Genomic DNA, 14,549 nt, shown 5'->3' on the forward strand with positions numbered 1-14,549 from the left:
CAGGACTCGGAGGGGGCTTCTGCATGTGCAGAGGCGTGGAGGGGGGGACAGAGAGATCAGAGGGCTGGCGGGGCGAGGGAGTAGGCCCTTCCCTGGACCTTGGGCGGAGATGGACGCGCTCAGGAGGGGAGGGGGACAGTGAAGCGACGCGGCAACTTCTCCCAGGAGAACCCGGCTCAGGTTACAGCGCCAGGTGCGCATCGGAAGCCGGACACCAATCCACACAGATACCCCCACCATGAGGGAGAACGGGGGAGCTACGGCCCGGGATGTAGGTGCCACCAAGTGGGAAGGGGTCCCCCGGAGCCGCCTTCCGCGGGCTCCCGGGCGGGGGAGGAAAGCGCGGGCGCTGGTGGCTCGTCCCGCGCCCAGCCCCTCGCGCCCGCCTCCCACCGCCCCCGGGAGCTCCTGGCATAGGCCCAGCGTCCTGGCAGCGGTTTGCAGTCGGAGGCAGGCCGGGACGACGCGGTTGGGGCGACGGCCACACACTGGAAGGCGAGTTTCGCTTCTCGGCGGGGGCGGGGCTCGGGCGGGCAGAAAGCGCCCTGCGGCCTCTGCGCGTCAGCTGGGTCTCTGGGTCTCTGCGGGCCGGGGCGGGGTTTCGGAGGGGAGGGGGCGGGGCGCTCGGCGACCACCTCGCTGCCGCTCCCTCTACCCAGAGGGACAGAAGTCCCGGCCGCGCCCTCTGAGGCTCCTCCTCCATCAAAACTTACCTGTCTGCCGTCCCAGCCCTTGCAGCCCATCTGATAAGGGCTTTCCTGCTTATCTGTTAATGGCTTCACGGGACACTCCTCCCATCCCCTCCCGCCCAATAGCACCTTCTTGGGATGCCTCAGTCCTAAGGAGTAGGTTCAGAGGAATGGAGGGGAGGCTTGTGAGGGGGCGCTTGGGGACATTTTGGGACTCTCTAAACATCCTGCTGCTGGCTGCCTTCTTTGCCTACGGACTTGGTGGAGGGCTGCCCTAAGCTACAGCTAGGAAATGAAATGATGGGGAGGACGAGGTGCCATGCCTTAGAGGTTGCAGGGGAGGGGTACAGGAAGTTCCCAGGGAAGTTGATTTTGCTCATCCAGAACCCACACTTGGAGGAGGGAGGGGGTGGGATGTTGGATCCAGGAGGAAGTTCTGAAAGTCCCATCTTCCTGACCTTGTTTTCCTGATACCTTGCGGGAGCCCCCTGCCTTTTTTTTTTTTTTTTTTTTCCCCAACCGTCTACATGGCTTGCTTCTCTGTTCTTACCATTCCTGTCCCCTCTTGGCTGCAGGTCTGGGATGTTTTCCTTCCCAACCTTGCTTGAAATTCTCGTCCTGGAGGCCATGCTCCCCTCCTGACCAGACCCTCCCCTTTTCTAAGTGGCTTCAGCTTGTGCTCCCAAAGCAGTGCCCTGCTTTGTAAACCACTGGGCACTGGGGAGGGGCTGAGTTGGAGACAGCAGGGTTTCAGAAGCTGTGCCAGAGTGGGCGGGGACAGGACATCCACATAATGACCAGGCAGATTTGTGCCAGAGGGATTAGGAAAAGCACGCCAGGCATCCACTTTTGCATGTCTTTTTCCTGCACTTGTGACCCAGGGGAGGGATGGAGGGGTCTGGGGTGAGGATGGGTTTTCCTCAGGCAGGGAGTCTCTGGGGAGGTGGCCTACACAGGGCCTTGTGCACTGGCCAAGATGGCGGCTGTGGGGACTACGCCAGCCTCTCCTCAGTTGCACCAACTTCCATGATGCCCTATGGCTGTCCAGCACCCCCAGCAGTGCCAGGTGCCAGGCCCTGGCCGAGGCTTCCTCCCCTTCCCTACCAAAACTTACCCATCCAGTGTCTCCTCCCCTCAGGGCTTTGCCAAGAGACAACCAGCTAATCTGATTCACTAATTCTTATAGGAAATTCTATGAATTATTCAAGGCTTTGCACAGCTTCTGCTTCTTCTTTCACACCTTGTCTGATTGGCCAAGCTCTGACCTCTCCCTTCCCTGGAGGAAATCCACAGATTGGCACCAATGCATATTCCTTATATCATGAACTCTTCTGAGTATGTGACTTGTCTTCCTGATGAGATTTTAAACTCTCTTAGGGATCTTATCTTTTGCTTCTTGTGGACTTCCCACAGCAGCTAGTAAAATGATTAATTCACTCAATATGTATGTCGTGTGTGCCCGCTCCGCGCCAGGCAGGTGGTCCAGATGCTGAGGATACAGGAGGAAGCGGAACAGACACATCCCTGTCCTCCTGAATCTTCCATCTCAGGTTGCGGAGGATAGGAACCAAAATAAATAAAATATATAGCAGGCTGGGTGGTGATATGGAGAACAGAGAGGAAGATGAGAAGTGTGGGAGAGAACAGTTTACAGTTTTTAAAAGGATAGGGAGGGAGGGTGTCCATGGGAATGGGTCATTTGAGGCGAGATCTGAAGGAGGTGAGAGAGGGAGTCAGGAGGGTGTCTGGGGCAGAGAGTTCCAGGCAGAGGGAGAAGCCAGGGTCAAATCTCCTGGAATGTTTGAGGATCCTGGAGGAGGGCTGTGGGCTGGAGCAGAGTGGGCCAGGGGCCTGGGGAGGAGATGAGGTCTGAGAGGTAAGGTGGTATATCATGTGGGGTCTTTCAGGCCATTGTGAGTTCTTGGGTAGGTGGTTCTCTGAGATGGGTGGTTCTGGAGGGTTCTGAGCAGAGAACTGCCCTGATTTGACTGACCTTTTAAAGGGATCCGTTTGCTGCTAAGTGGGGAACAGGCTGTAGGGAGATGAGAGGGGGGGCCAGGAGACTAATGGGGAGGCAGTTACATCAAGGTGAGAGCTGGTGGGGGCCTAGACAGGGTGGTGGTGGTGGCATGATGAAGAGAGGTCAGATTCCAAACATATATATTTTTAAAAACTTATTAAATTAAATTAATTAATTTTAAATTTTTGGCTGCGTCGGGTCCTAGCTGCGGCATGCGGGCTCCTCGTTGTGGCGCACGGGCTCCTATCTAGTTGTGGCGTTCAGGCTCCAGGGCTCCTGGGCTCTGTAGTTTGTCCTCTCTAGTTGAGGCGCGAGAGCTCAGTAGTTGTGGCGTGCAGGCTTAGTTGCCCCGCGGCATCTGGGATCTGAGTTCCCTGACCAGGGATTGAGTCCGCGTCCCCTGCATTGTAAGGCAGACTCTATACCACTGGACCACCAGGAAAGTCCCATCGTATGTATATATTTAAAAAAATTTTATTGAAGTATAGTTGATTTACAATGTTGTGTTAATTTCTGCTGTACAATAAAGTGACTCAGTTATATATATATATTCTTTTTCCTATTTTTTTCCATTATGGTTTATTACAGGATATTGAATAGAGTTCCCTGTGCTATACAGTAGGACCTTGTTGTTTATCCATCCTATATATACTAGTTTGCATCTGCTAGTCCCCAACTCCCAGTCCATCCCTCCTCCATGCCCTCCACCGGCAACCATGTCTGTTCTCTATATCTGTGAGTCTGTTTTTGTTTCGTAGATAGGTTCATTTGTGTCATATTTTAAAGTCAGATGCCATACATATTTTGAAGAGAAAGCCCACAGGGTTTCCTCACAGACTAGGTTTGAAGGGCGAGTAGAAGAGAGGACCAAGGATTGAGCCAAGGTTTTTGGCCCAAGCAACTGGGGAGGATGGATCAGCTGAGATGGGGAGGACTTCAAGAAGAGCAGGAGCTCAGCTTGTAACGTGCTGAGTTTGCGATGCCTGTGGACATCCAAGTGCAGACGTGGAGTGGGCAGTTAGATCTACGAATCTGGAGTTTGGGGGAAGAGAGATGGCAGAGGTGGAGGTGGGAGTCATCAGTGAATGTATAAATGGTGCTTTGAACCAATGCTTGTGTCCGAGATGACCAAGGGTCAGTGCTGATGGAGAAGGGGAGAGGGCTAAGGACTGAACTAGAGTCCGGGGACGGGTAAGGGGACCAAGTGAGTCCTCGCAGCAAGCTGCCCTCTCCCCTCCTCTCCCCGTCACAGAGAGGTCCCCCACAGCAACCCCCGCCCCCCTCATGCTGCTGGGACCACCTCTGTAGAGATGAGAGCTCCAGGGACCTTGGGATCAACCGGAGGTTTAGCACAGCTGGGGCAAGGAGGTTGTGAGGCTAGCTAGGGAGTGGGTAGAGGTCAGATCACAAAAGGCCTTGTTGGCCAATCCAAGGAGGGGAGGTGTGGAAGGAGGCTTTGGAATTAGCTCTGTGGCTTCAGACAAATTATTTAATGTTCAAACCGAGTTTCCTCCTCTGTAAAATGGTGCTCATGACTAGCCCCTTGAGGGAAGTTGGTGAGAATTCAGAGGAAGTGGTTGTGAAGTGCTGACATAGAGTTGGCCTCTGAAAGGGTGGGTCATCATCATCACTTCATCCTAGAGGCTGGGGTGGCACTGAAGAATGTTAAATGCAGGAATAGGTGGATGGATGGATGAGTGGGTGTCCTCCAGAGACTCAGGATTAACCTCAGCCATGGCTGGAAGGGAGGAGTTTCAAGCCCAAGGGTGACCAAAGCAGAGAGTATGAAATGGGCCTGACTGAGGTCGGCAAGGTGCAAGGTTCAGTGTCCTGTCTTTGAGACCCGGAGGCCTGTCCCCGTAGTTTGGTGTCTCATAAGCTTCTCTCATCTGTTCGTCTGTGTCTAGTCTCTCTCTGCTTCTGTTTCTTATCCTGTTTATCTTTCTGACTCTGTCTTTTCTGTCTCTCCCTTTCTCTCTGTGTCTCTGTCTCTCGGTCCCTTTCTCTCTTCCTCCTCCATCACCTGCTGCCTTTTCAGGTCTGGGCAGGGTCTCAGGGCTATGACAGGAGTTATATCCACAGTGTGTGACAGCCCAGACTGGTAGCAGATTCCCATGGGACAGCTCCAGCTGGGGGTCGGGGGTGGGCTGGGTGTGTCTCTGAGCCTTTTGTGGGGTCTCCCCCATCCCCACCCAGGAGACGTCACCTTTTTTCTTATTGATTTTTTTTTGTGTGTGGTACGCGGGCCTCTCACTGCTGTGGCCTCTCCCGTTGCAGAGCACAGGCTCCGGACGCGCAGGCTCCGCGGCCATGGCTCACGGGCCCAGCTGCTCCGTGGCATGTGGGATCTTCCCGGACCGGGGCACGAACCCGTGTCCCCTGCATCGGCAGGCGGACTCTCAACCACTGCGCCACCAGGGAAGCCCCGTCACCTTTTAACAGTGGTGCCAGGAAAGGGGATGACCTGATGGCAGGGGGTTGTCAGTGATGGAGAAGTTTCTTTGCTTTTTGTTTTGTTTTTTAAATTGAAGTATAGTTGATTTACAATGTTACGTTAATTTGTGCTGTACAGCAAAATGATTCAGTTATACATACATATACATTCTTTCTTTTTTCATATTCTCTTCCACTATGGTTTATCACAGGATACTGAATATAGTTCTCTGTGCTATACAGTAGGACCTTGTTGTTTATCCATATTCTATATAGAAAAGCTTATATCTTTGAACCCCAGCCTCCCACTCCATCCCTTGAGAGGTTTCTTTGGAGGCCTCCCTGGTGCCCTGGAACCCCCTGCCCTGAGGGAGGGACGCCCGGGAAGGTGGGTGTCTTCCTTCTGCTGACCCAGCTGCCTTGTCCCCCAGGTTGGTGGATGACCGCTGTGTCGTGGAGCCCGCGGCTGGGGACCTGGACAACCCTCCTAAGAAGTTCCGAGGTGAGACCTCTGCTCCCCCCACTAACTCCCCTCCCCTTCCTGGCTGCTGAGTCCTGGACCTCGGACAGAACCCATTCAACCCAGGGGCCCAGTGGGCGGGTTAGGCAAGGTGCCGCCCACAGCCCCCCTCACACTGCTGTCTGTGGAACCCCCATCGGCTTGAACGATGCCATCTCGGCAGCACGGCCTCTGCCTTCATTTTCCGGGGGCCACACCCCACTTTTCAGGGGCACACCCACTTCTGGCTGGGGGCCCGTTCTCCCCTGACCTCCCCACCACCCACAAGGCTTTCTTTGTCTGTGTGACTGGGCGTTTTCTGAGGGAACAGGGGAGGAAAAGAGAATCTCCTCAGGTGTGAGGAGGCCCAGGGTGGGAGCCCTTCTCTGTGCCGCATGGTGAGGGGGGTGGAGCCTATGGTCCCCAGGCAAGTGCCTGCCCTCTCTGTGTCCTCCGAGGTCAGTGGGCGCCTCAGCCCCGCCCCACAGGCCGGAGGCCCTTGTGAGGATGAAATGATATCCTGCTGTCACTGCGCCGGAAGGTGTCATTGTGGTGATTACCTGTGAGGCTGAGACAGACAGGCAGAGGAAGCCTGGGCGTGGTGGGCAGGTTGGGAGCGGGCAGGAACACGCCAGGCCGTGCCACCTTGGCTGCCCACGTGGCTGCTTCTCTGGGGAGAGATCAGCTGGGATTGTCCTCGAGAGGGATGCGGTTGAGGGAGGGGAGTGGGGTTTACGACAGTCCTGTGGCATCCTTGGCGTTCTCTGTCGGCTGGGGGCCTTGCCTCTCTGTCGGGGTGTGGAGGAGATAGAAGGGCTCCTCCCAGGCTGCAGGGGGGGCCCCACATCTACTGTTCTGCTTTCATCGTGTGCCTCTGAGTCGGGTCTTAGGTCAGGACGTGCCTGGCTCTGTGGGGCCCGCCTCTGGCACTGGACCTTCCGCACCACCGCAGACCCCTGTGTCCTGCCCCATCTGGCCACACTGCCTCTTACCTCATCCCCTACCCCTGGCCCTCCCTTGTTCCCTCTAGCCACACCAGGCCTACTGCTTTTCCTCATATTTATTAGCCATGCTCTGGGTAAAGATGGGGGTTTCGGGGGGTTGTGTGGGCTGCCTGCTTGGAGGTACAGCTCCGACCGTTAGCTGCCCCTGGGTCGTGAAGTGGAGAGTGGGTAGAGTGGGGTGGGGGGGCCTGGCACTTTCCTGGAACCAGAAATAGGAGAGCTTTGATTTCTGCTCTAGCTGAGGGTTTTGGGTGAATTCTTGGGAAGAACTTAGAACGGAAGAGAGTGGTTGAGGTCCCGAGGCTGGGCTGTGCCAGGGCAGGGAGGGGACCGGGGCTGAAAGGAGAAGGTGGGTGGTGTGTCTCAGTGTGTGCAGTCAGCCGTGTGGCGTGATCGGTGGTGACATGGAGGTGGGTGTGGCAGAGGAATATTTGCCCTCGAGTTCTGGTAGACAGAGTTTGGGGCCAATTTTTGACAACAAAACAGCTACTTAGCAGAACAAGTGCTCCTTTGATTTCTTGTCCTCCTCCCACTCCCTCCTTTCTCTTCCTCTTTATTTTCCCAAAGCCCGTGAGCAGGGCCCACCCCAGCGTCAGGGGCTGCTCCGTGGTCCCTGAGGCTGTGCTGGGCCCCACCAGCTCCAGGAGATAGATGCCAGAGGGGCTCAGCCTCCAGCCTCCTCCCCACCCACCCTGCTCCTGGCCTGGCCTGGGTGTCTTGGTGAGGCGGGCAGAGGCCCCTCTCCACCCCCTGTGGCCCAGTGTGGACCTGAGAAGAGCCCACCTTCTGGGACAGAACCAGGTCTCCGTGCAGCCCCTTGGCTGGCGAGTGAGTTGGAGCGTGAGAACCTGGGACAAGAGACACAGACTCCAACCTCTTCAGCTTTGAGGTTGAAGCCCAGAGAAGAAAGGTTGAGCTTGGCCTCCAACCCTGGAGCCCGGTTCTCATCATTCCATGTTTCTCCTGCAAACAGCCCCGCCCTGGAGGGTGGTCCCAGCAAGGGCATGGGGACCATGGCAGGCATTTTAGAACTTGGTCAGAGCTCATCAGAGATGGCCAAGGTGTCCTGAGGCCACCCTGGGGTGGGCCCGGCCTTGGCTGGGCACTGTTGTGTCTCCCTTTCTTCCTGCACGGCTCATACCTCCTTCACCTGCTGACCCCGGAGGCCCCGAGGCTGGGTTGGCCAAGCCCGTGAAGCCCCCGCCCTGCTTCCATCAGCCTCTGGTTAGCTCCCTGTTTGTGGTTTCAGCTCCTGCACCTTCCAAGGCCATCCCAAGCCCTGACATGTTCAGGGAATTTTTTCCAGAGTTTGCGGGGCCCTGGGAGGCCCAGGCTGCCAGTGCCCCAATGTGTAGGGCACCCCACACCAGCCCAGCCTCCCTGACCTCTGCTTTGTTGTAGGGGTCTTGGGTTATGGCTGTTCAGAGTCCTGCTCTCCTGGCCGGGCTGGGTCTGGGCAGGTCCCCTCCCGTAGCATGGGTGCGGGAGACCCATTTCAGAAGGATGCACGTCCCCGTCCACCTGGGAAGCTCAGTGCTCACATCCCTGGCTAAGGCAACCCCACGAAATGTGTAGCAGTCACTTACCCACATAGTGGGCCGCAGGTGCGGGGAGGGGACTGATGAGGGGAGCTCCCTGTGCTTGCACGCTGGGTGCCCTCCACCCCCAGCCTCATGCCTCTCCTCTACCTGCCCATCTTCCAAGCCCGGTTTATTGTTACTTTTATTAAGATCTGCTTCAAGTACTAAAATGAAAAAGTAAGGAGAAAGTTAACACCCACCCATGCACCCACTACTGAGCTCTCTCAAATCCTTTTTCCTGTGTTTATTTCAGGTCTTTTTCATTGTTAAAGAGATAGCATCTTATGCATGTAGCCAAAGCCCCCTGTGTCTTTCCCTGACCTCTTTCTCTTCCCCCTCCCCAGAGGCAGACACTCTCAGAAATTGGTATGCCTCATTCAAGGGCCTGTTTTTATGCTTTTGCTTTAATACGTAGAGATATTTCTATGATGAATTATATAGGGTATTCTTTTCCATTTTTCCAACCCTGTATGTTGAAGGTAGCCTTCTGTACAAATCTTTCTGCACTTTTTTCATTGGTGGCTTCTCTTGTTGCAGAGAGGTGGCTCTGGGCACGTGGGCTTCAGTAGTTGTGGCACATGGTCTCAGCATTTTGTGGCTCACGGGCTCTAGAGCACAGGCTCAGTAGTTGTGGCGCGTGGGCTTAGTTGCTCTGCGGCATGTGGGATCTTCCCGGGCCAGGGCTTGAACCCGTGTCCCCTGCACTGGCAGGCAGATTCTTGACCACTGTGCCACCAGGGAAGTCCTCTGCACTGTTTCTGAGACTTATCTGTATTGACCCGCGGGGCTGTAGTTCATCTGTTTAATTGCTATGTAATATTCCACTGAGTGAGTAAACTACAATCCTTTTATTGGTTCCCCCGTTGATGGATGTTTATCTCATTTGCAGTTTATGGCAATTGCCAACAATGCTGCAGTGAGCACCCTCTACACGTATGTCTCCCTGGGCTCGCGGCGAAGAGTTTCTTGGGTGTGTTCCAAGGGAGGGTGACCTGGGGGAGAGGCATCTCTCCTGTCTTGCTAGGAACGGCCCTGCTGCCTTCCGTGGGGGCTGTGAGTGTTTACCCCCACCCCTTGCCCCAGTTCACCCCTGCCAGACTGTGCGTGCATGGGTTGGGGGTGCCCTTGCTTCACCCCTATCCTGGCTACACTTCATTTTATCCCATTTAAGTGTCTTCCAGCCCACTGGGTGTGAAATGCCATCTCACTGTGGTTTTTTAAAAAATTCATTTATTTATTTTAATTAATTAATTTATTTATATTTTAAAATAAATTTATTTATTTATTTTTGGCTGTATTGGGTCTTCGTTTCTGTGCGAGGGCTTTCTCTAGTTGCGGCAAGCGAGGGCCACTCTTCATCGCGGTATGCGGGCCTCTCACTGTCACAGCCTCTCTTGTTGCGGAGCACAAGCTCCAGACGTGCAGGCTCAGTAGTTGTGGCTCACGGGCCTAGTAGCTCCACGGCATGTGGGATCCTCCCAGACCAGGGCTCGAACCCGTGTCCCCTGCATTGGCAGGCAGATTTTCAAACTACTGCGCCACCAGGGAAGATCCTATTTTAATTTATTTATTTTTGGCTGTGTTGGGTCTTCCGTTGCTGTGCACAAGCTTTCTGTAGTTGCGGCAAGTGGGGGCTACTATTTGTTGTGGTGCGTGGGCTTCTCATCGCAGTGGCTTCTCTTGCTGTGGAGCACGGGCTCTAGGCGCGCGGGCTTCAGTAGTTGTGGCTCACAGGCTCTAGAGTGCAGGCTCAGAAGTTGTGGCGCACGGGCTTTGTTGCTCCGTGGCATGTGGGATCTTCCCAGACCAGGGCTTGAACCCGTGTCCCCTGCATTGGCAGGCGGATTCTTAACCACTGCGCCACCAGGGAAGCCCCTCACTGTGGTTTTAATTTGCATTCCTCTGACTACTAGTGAGACATCTTTTCATATGTTTATGGGCCACTTAAAATCTTGTTCTTCATCTTTTCTTTTTCCTCTTTATAAAAGTAATACAAATACAGGCTCTAGGATCCAGATGGGAGCATCCCATCCCACCCTCCTCACCTCCTGTCCCCGTCTCCAGGGACAACCCTACTGGAGAATCAGACTAGGTAGTTTATTCTTCCGGTTACACCTCAAAATGTTGTGCAAACATCCATGGAGAATCTGCTCCCACGGCCCTCTCCCACCTCCATTGTTGTCCCTCCAGGTAACCACTTTCTTTAGTTTGTTACGCATCCTCCCGTGGTCCTAATGCAACTGCAAACATATGTTCAGACTTCCCCGATTTTCTTACACTGGGGTAGCATTCTATATGCACTGTTCTGTTCTTTGCTGTTTTTACTTTATGAGTCTTACTGTGGATAGATCCTACTGGAGATCTTTCTATATTAGTATATAGAGGTCTTGAACTCTCTCTTTTTTTCACTTAAAAACTCATTTTTGTCCATATCCTGGACAACTGTGATAACAGTGTTCCTATGGTTTACATAGTTTTAAGCATTTCAAAAATATTTTTTTTCAACTGTGGTGAATAGCCACGTGAAGTTTACCATCTTCACCACTTTTAAGTGTACAGGTCAGTGGCATTAAGCACAGTCTCATCAGCCATCACCGCCGTCCATCCATAGAACTGCTTTTCCTCTTGTAAAACTGAAGCTCTATATCCATTAAATAATAACTCCCCATTCCCGACCCATTCCTCACCCCAACCACCGTCCAACTTTCCGTCTATATGAATCTGACTAGTCTTAAGTACCTCGCGTGAGCAGAATCGTACCTTGTTTGTCCTTTTGTGGCTTATGTCACTTAGCATAATGGCTTCAAGGTTTACCTGGATTGCAGCCTGTGTCAGGGTTTCTGACCACCCCCCCCTCTCTCACAGCTCCATAGCTGTCCTTCATGTGGCTCCATCGTAATTTATTTAACGAGTCCCCTCTGATGGGCACGTGGGCTGTTTCTAATCTTTATCATTCCCAACAGTGCAGTGAAGACCCTTGTCCCTTGTCATTTTGTACAAATGCAGCTGTGCTCTTGGAATGAAGGACCTGTGGGGAGATTGCTGTGTCCAAGGGAGGGGACAACTGTGGCTCCGATCTTTTGTCTTGCTCCTTGTCCAACACTGTAATAAGAGAAAGCAAAACCATTCACTCTTTTCATCGTTTCTTCTGCTTGCTACCCCAGGTTTTGCTTATTCCGGGGGAGTTTCTCTCTCGGCCCATCCCTCCACTTTCTCCCCTCCCCCTGCCCCCAGCAGCATGCTGTTGCTGTTGCAACTTCTCCGTGGTCACCTTTATTAACCCAAGTATCATAGTCACACCTTAATTTCTCATCTTGTCAACTCCTGCAGTGCTCTGCCTTACGTCTGCCTTCCACCAACCACGTGCCCTTATAGTTTTACATTAAGACTGAGTAAGCTTTGCATTCTCTTCTATAACCGCAATGGAGTCTTCGGCGTTCTATAAGTTGAGTCTAAATGTTAAAGATTAGAAACAGATGTTTACATGATTTATACAGAGTTTATGTGTAATTGTGGCTGGATAACTATTCCCTGTGCTCTGTTCTTGTCTCGAATCCCCTGCTAGTGCTTTGCAACCTTGGTTGGGCAGCAGAACCATTTGGGATCGGGGGTGGGGGTGGGGTGTGTCTTTCACGATGCATATCTGCAGGCCTTGCCCCCTACCAAGATCTATGGGGGAGCTGAGAGTTTGTATTTTTTAAATCTTCCCCTGCCCCCGATGATTCTGTGCAATGGTATTGAGTTTTGGAGTATTGCATACCTTAGTTTCGGGGAATGTCAGCTGACTTTGATAAAGGAATATCCTCTTGTCTGCAGCCTCACCAGCCCTGTGCCCCCGCACCCACAGGTGCATTCCCCCCAGCACACACAGTCCTTACGGTAGGACACCCCCCTGGACCTAGACTTTTCTCTTGGCCTTTGCTGCCGCTGGTCCTGCGTTGGCCGGTCTCCTGGCTACCCTTTCACCCTCTCTCCTCTCTGCCCTTCTGCCCCACAGTTTGGTGAGAAGGAAGGTTCTGGCCCCTCTTGGGTTTTGGACAGGGCCGCCTTTGGACAAAGAGCACAGCAGAGTAAAAGCATGGAGATGTGCTTTGCTCATAGGGGTGGGCCACAAACATTTTAGAGGGCTCAGATCATTTATTCATTCAACAAGCATTTTTTTTGGACTTGTGTTTCTCTTCTTTTTTTTAAACCATTTTTAAAAATTGAAGTATAGTTAATTTACAATGTTGTGTTAGTTCCAGGTATACAGCACAGTGATTCAGTTACACATAATGTGCGTGCGTGCGTGTGTGTGTATATATATATATTCTTTTTCAGATTCTTTCACGTTATAGGTTATTACAAGATATTGAATATAGTTCCCTGTGCTATACAGTAGGTCCTTGTTATTTATCTATTTTATTTTTTATTTTTTTCTCAGAAAAGAAGTTTTATTTCCAAACCCCTAGGAAGGCATTACAAATAATGGAGATAGAAACCCAAATTAAACCCTGAAACAAATAGATGGCTGGATATGGGTGAGCCTGCAGGAGCAGAAAGTAGGGGAGATGTGTTCTAGATAGGGACCTCACCCTGGAGCCTGAGTCTGTATATTAATGTGACTATTCTGGGGAAGGGGAGTTGGGAATCAGAAATCCTCACCCCACCGACCCCAATGTTGCCCGGGGTGGTTGGGAGGAAGAGGAGGCAGCACGTGAGGGCAAAGACGTCACCAAGTCTGACCTTGGCATTTACTGCCTGCTTTGATCCCCAACATTCCATAAATAAGTTACCCTGCATATCTCAAGTTGAGCTGGGGAGCAAGCAAAATAGCCCCAACCTCTGAAAGTGCAGGCAAGGCAGCCTGGAACTGAGCGGGGCTACAGGAGGACACAGTCAGACTCTTGCTTCGGCCTTTGCGGGCATCCAAATGCGGCTCCTCTCCCCTGCGGAGACAGGGCCCATGCTGACACGGGCTGAGCTGCTTGGTGCTGTTGGTACGCCTCTTGCTGAAGTTGCTGGGCCAGCTCCAGGTCGCTAAGACCCAGTGTGCCTCGCGACGGCTGCTGCTGCTGCAGGGAAAAGGTGATCAGGTAGTCCTGGTCCACCTGCTGTTGCTTTTCTGGGGAGCCACTCCCACCTTCTCCTCCAGGTCCCTTGCCCAGGGAGTGACTTAGGTGAAAGTCAGAGTCACAGAAACAGCTGTCTCCGTCCACGTTGTTCAGGCTCTCCCACACCACTTGCTCCTCCTGTAGAAAGCCCTGGTCGGTGACCAGTAGGTACAAGTGACCCCTGTGGTTCGTCATAGGGCTAAACTGGTTGTTCTGGAAAAAGATGCTAAGTTCGCCCTCCTTGGCAGCTGTTGTTAGCTCACACAGACCATGGTAGGTCGGCTGTGCGGCGGTGGTCTCCAGGAACTGCTCTGCAGTCAGGCCTTCTGTCACGAGGTTGGTGTCACTGGAGTGCTTGCAGGTGATGATCTTCTCTACCAGATGGTTGTAACTCAGTTTCCCAACTGCACTCACAGCCTCAGGACTCTGTAGATCAACAAGCCAGCCATGGTACAGAGGTATGCCTAGTAGGTCAAAGACACTGCACTCAGGTGTATACTCAAAATCAGAGACACCTGTGAATAGCACACTGACATCCAGACCTGTGGCCAGTTTAGGCAGCACTGTCATTGCATTGTCCACATTCTGCTGAAAATTAAGCTGAAGTCCTTCTGACTTCTCCTGGGGCTTGATGGACAGAAGGCAGTCTCCAAGATGGGCCATGACCTCATCTGATGTGATCCCTTCCTTCTGAGGTGGCGGCTTCTATTTATCTATTTTATATATAGTCGTGTGTATATGTTCATCCCAAACTCCTAATTTATCTCTTCCCCCAACCCCCCGCCATCCCCTTTGGTAACCGTAAGTTTGTTTTCTGTGTCTGTGAGTCTCTTTCTGTTTTGTAAATAAGTTCATTTATGTCATTTTTTTAGATTCCATATGTAAGTGGTATCATATGGTATTTGTCTTTCTCTCTCTGACTTACTTCACTTAATATGATAATCTCTAGGTCCATCGATGTTGCTTCAAACGGCATTATTTCATTCTTTTTTATGGCTGAGTAATATTCCATTGTGTATATATACCACATCTTCTTTATCCATTCATCTGTTGATGGACATTTAGATTGCTTCCACATCCTGGCTATTGTAAATAGTGCTGCTATGAACACTGGGGTGCATGTATCTTTTCAAATTAAGAGTTTTCTCCTGATATAAGCCCAGGAGTGGGATCAACAAGCATTATGTGACATATATATAAAGGAGGCATGAAGCAGGGCCCCGTCTCTGTG

General features: G+C 52.4%; 1 protein-coding gene and 1 pseudogene across 1 annotated transcript in view; one reads left to right on the top strand and one right to left on the bottom strand.

The window, feature by feature from the left end:
- Positions 1-14,549, top strand: part of ITPR3 (inositol 1,4,5-trisphosphate receptor type 3) — a 67,550-nt gene that overhangs the window by 9,500 nt on the left and 43,501 nt on the right. The window contains exon 3 of the mRNA XM_059077988.2: positions 5,574-5,644. Within this exon, the coding sequence (XP_058933971.2) occupies positions 5,574-5,644 (71 nt within the window). The remainder of the gene's footprint in view (positions 1-5,573; positions 5,645-14,549) is intronic.
- LOC131764581 (ubiquitin carboxyl-terminal hydrolase MINDY-1 pseudogene) lies at positions 13,088-14,018 on the bottom strand (annotated as a pseudogene).

This window comes from Kogia breviceps, chromosome 10 (assembly GCF_026419965.1).
Source record: "Kogia breviceps isolate mKogBre1 chromosome 10, mKogBre1 haplotype 1, whole genome shotgun sequence".
Classification (NCBI taxonomy): domain Eukaryota; kingdom Metazoa; phylum Chordata; class Mammalia; order Artiodactyla; family Physeteridae; genus Kogia; species Kogia breviceps.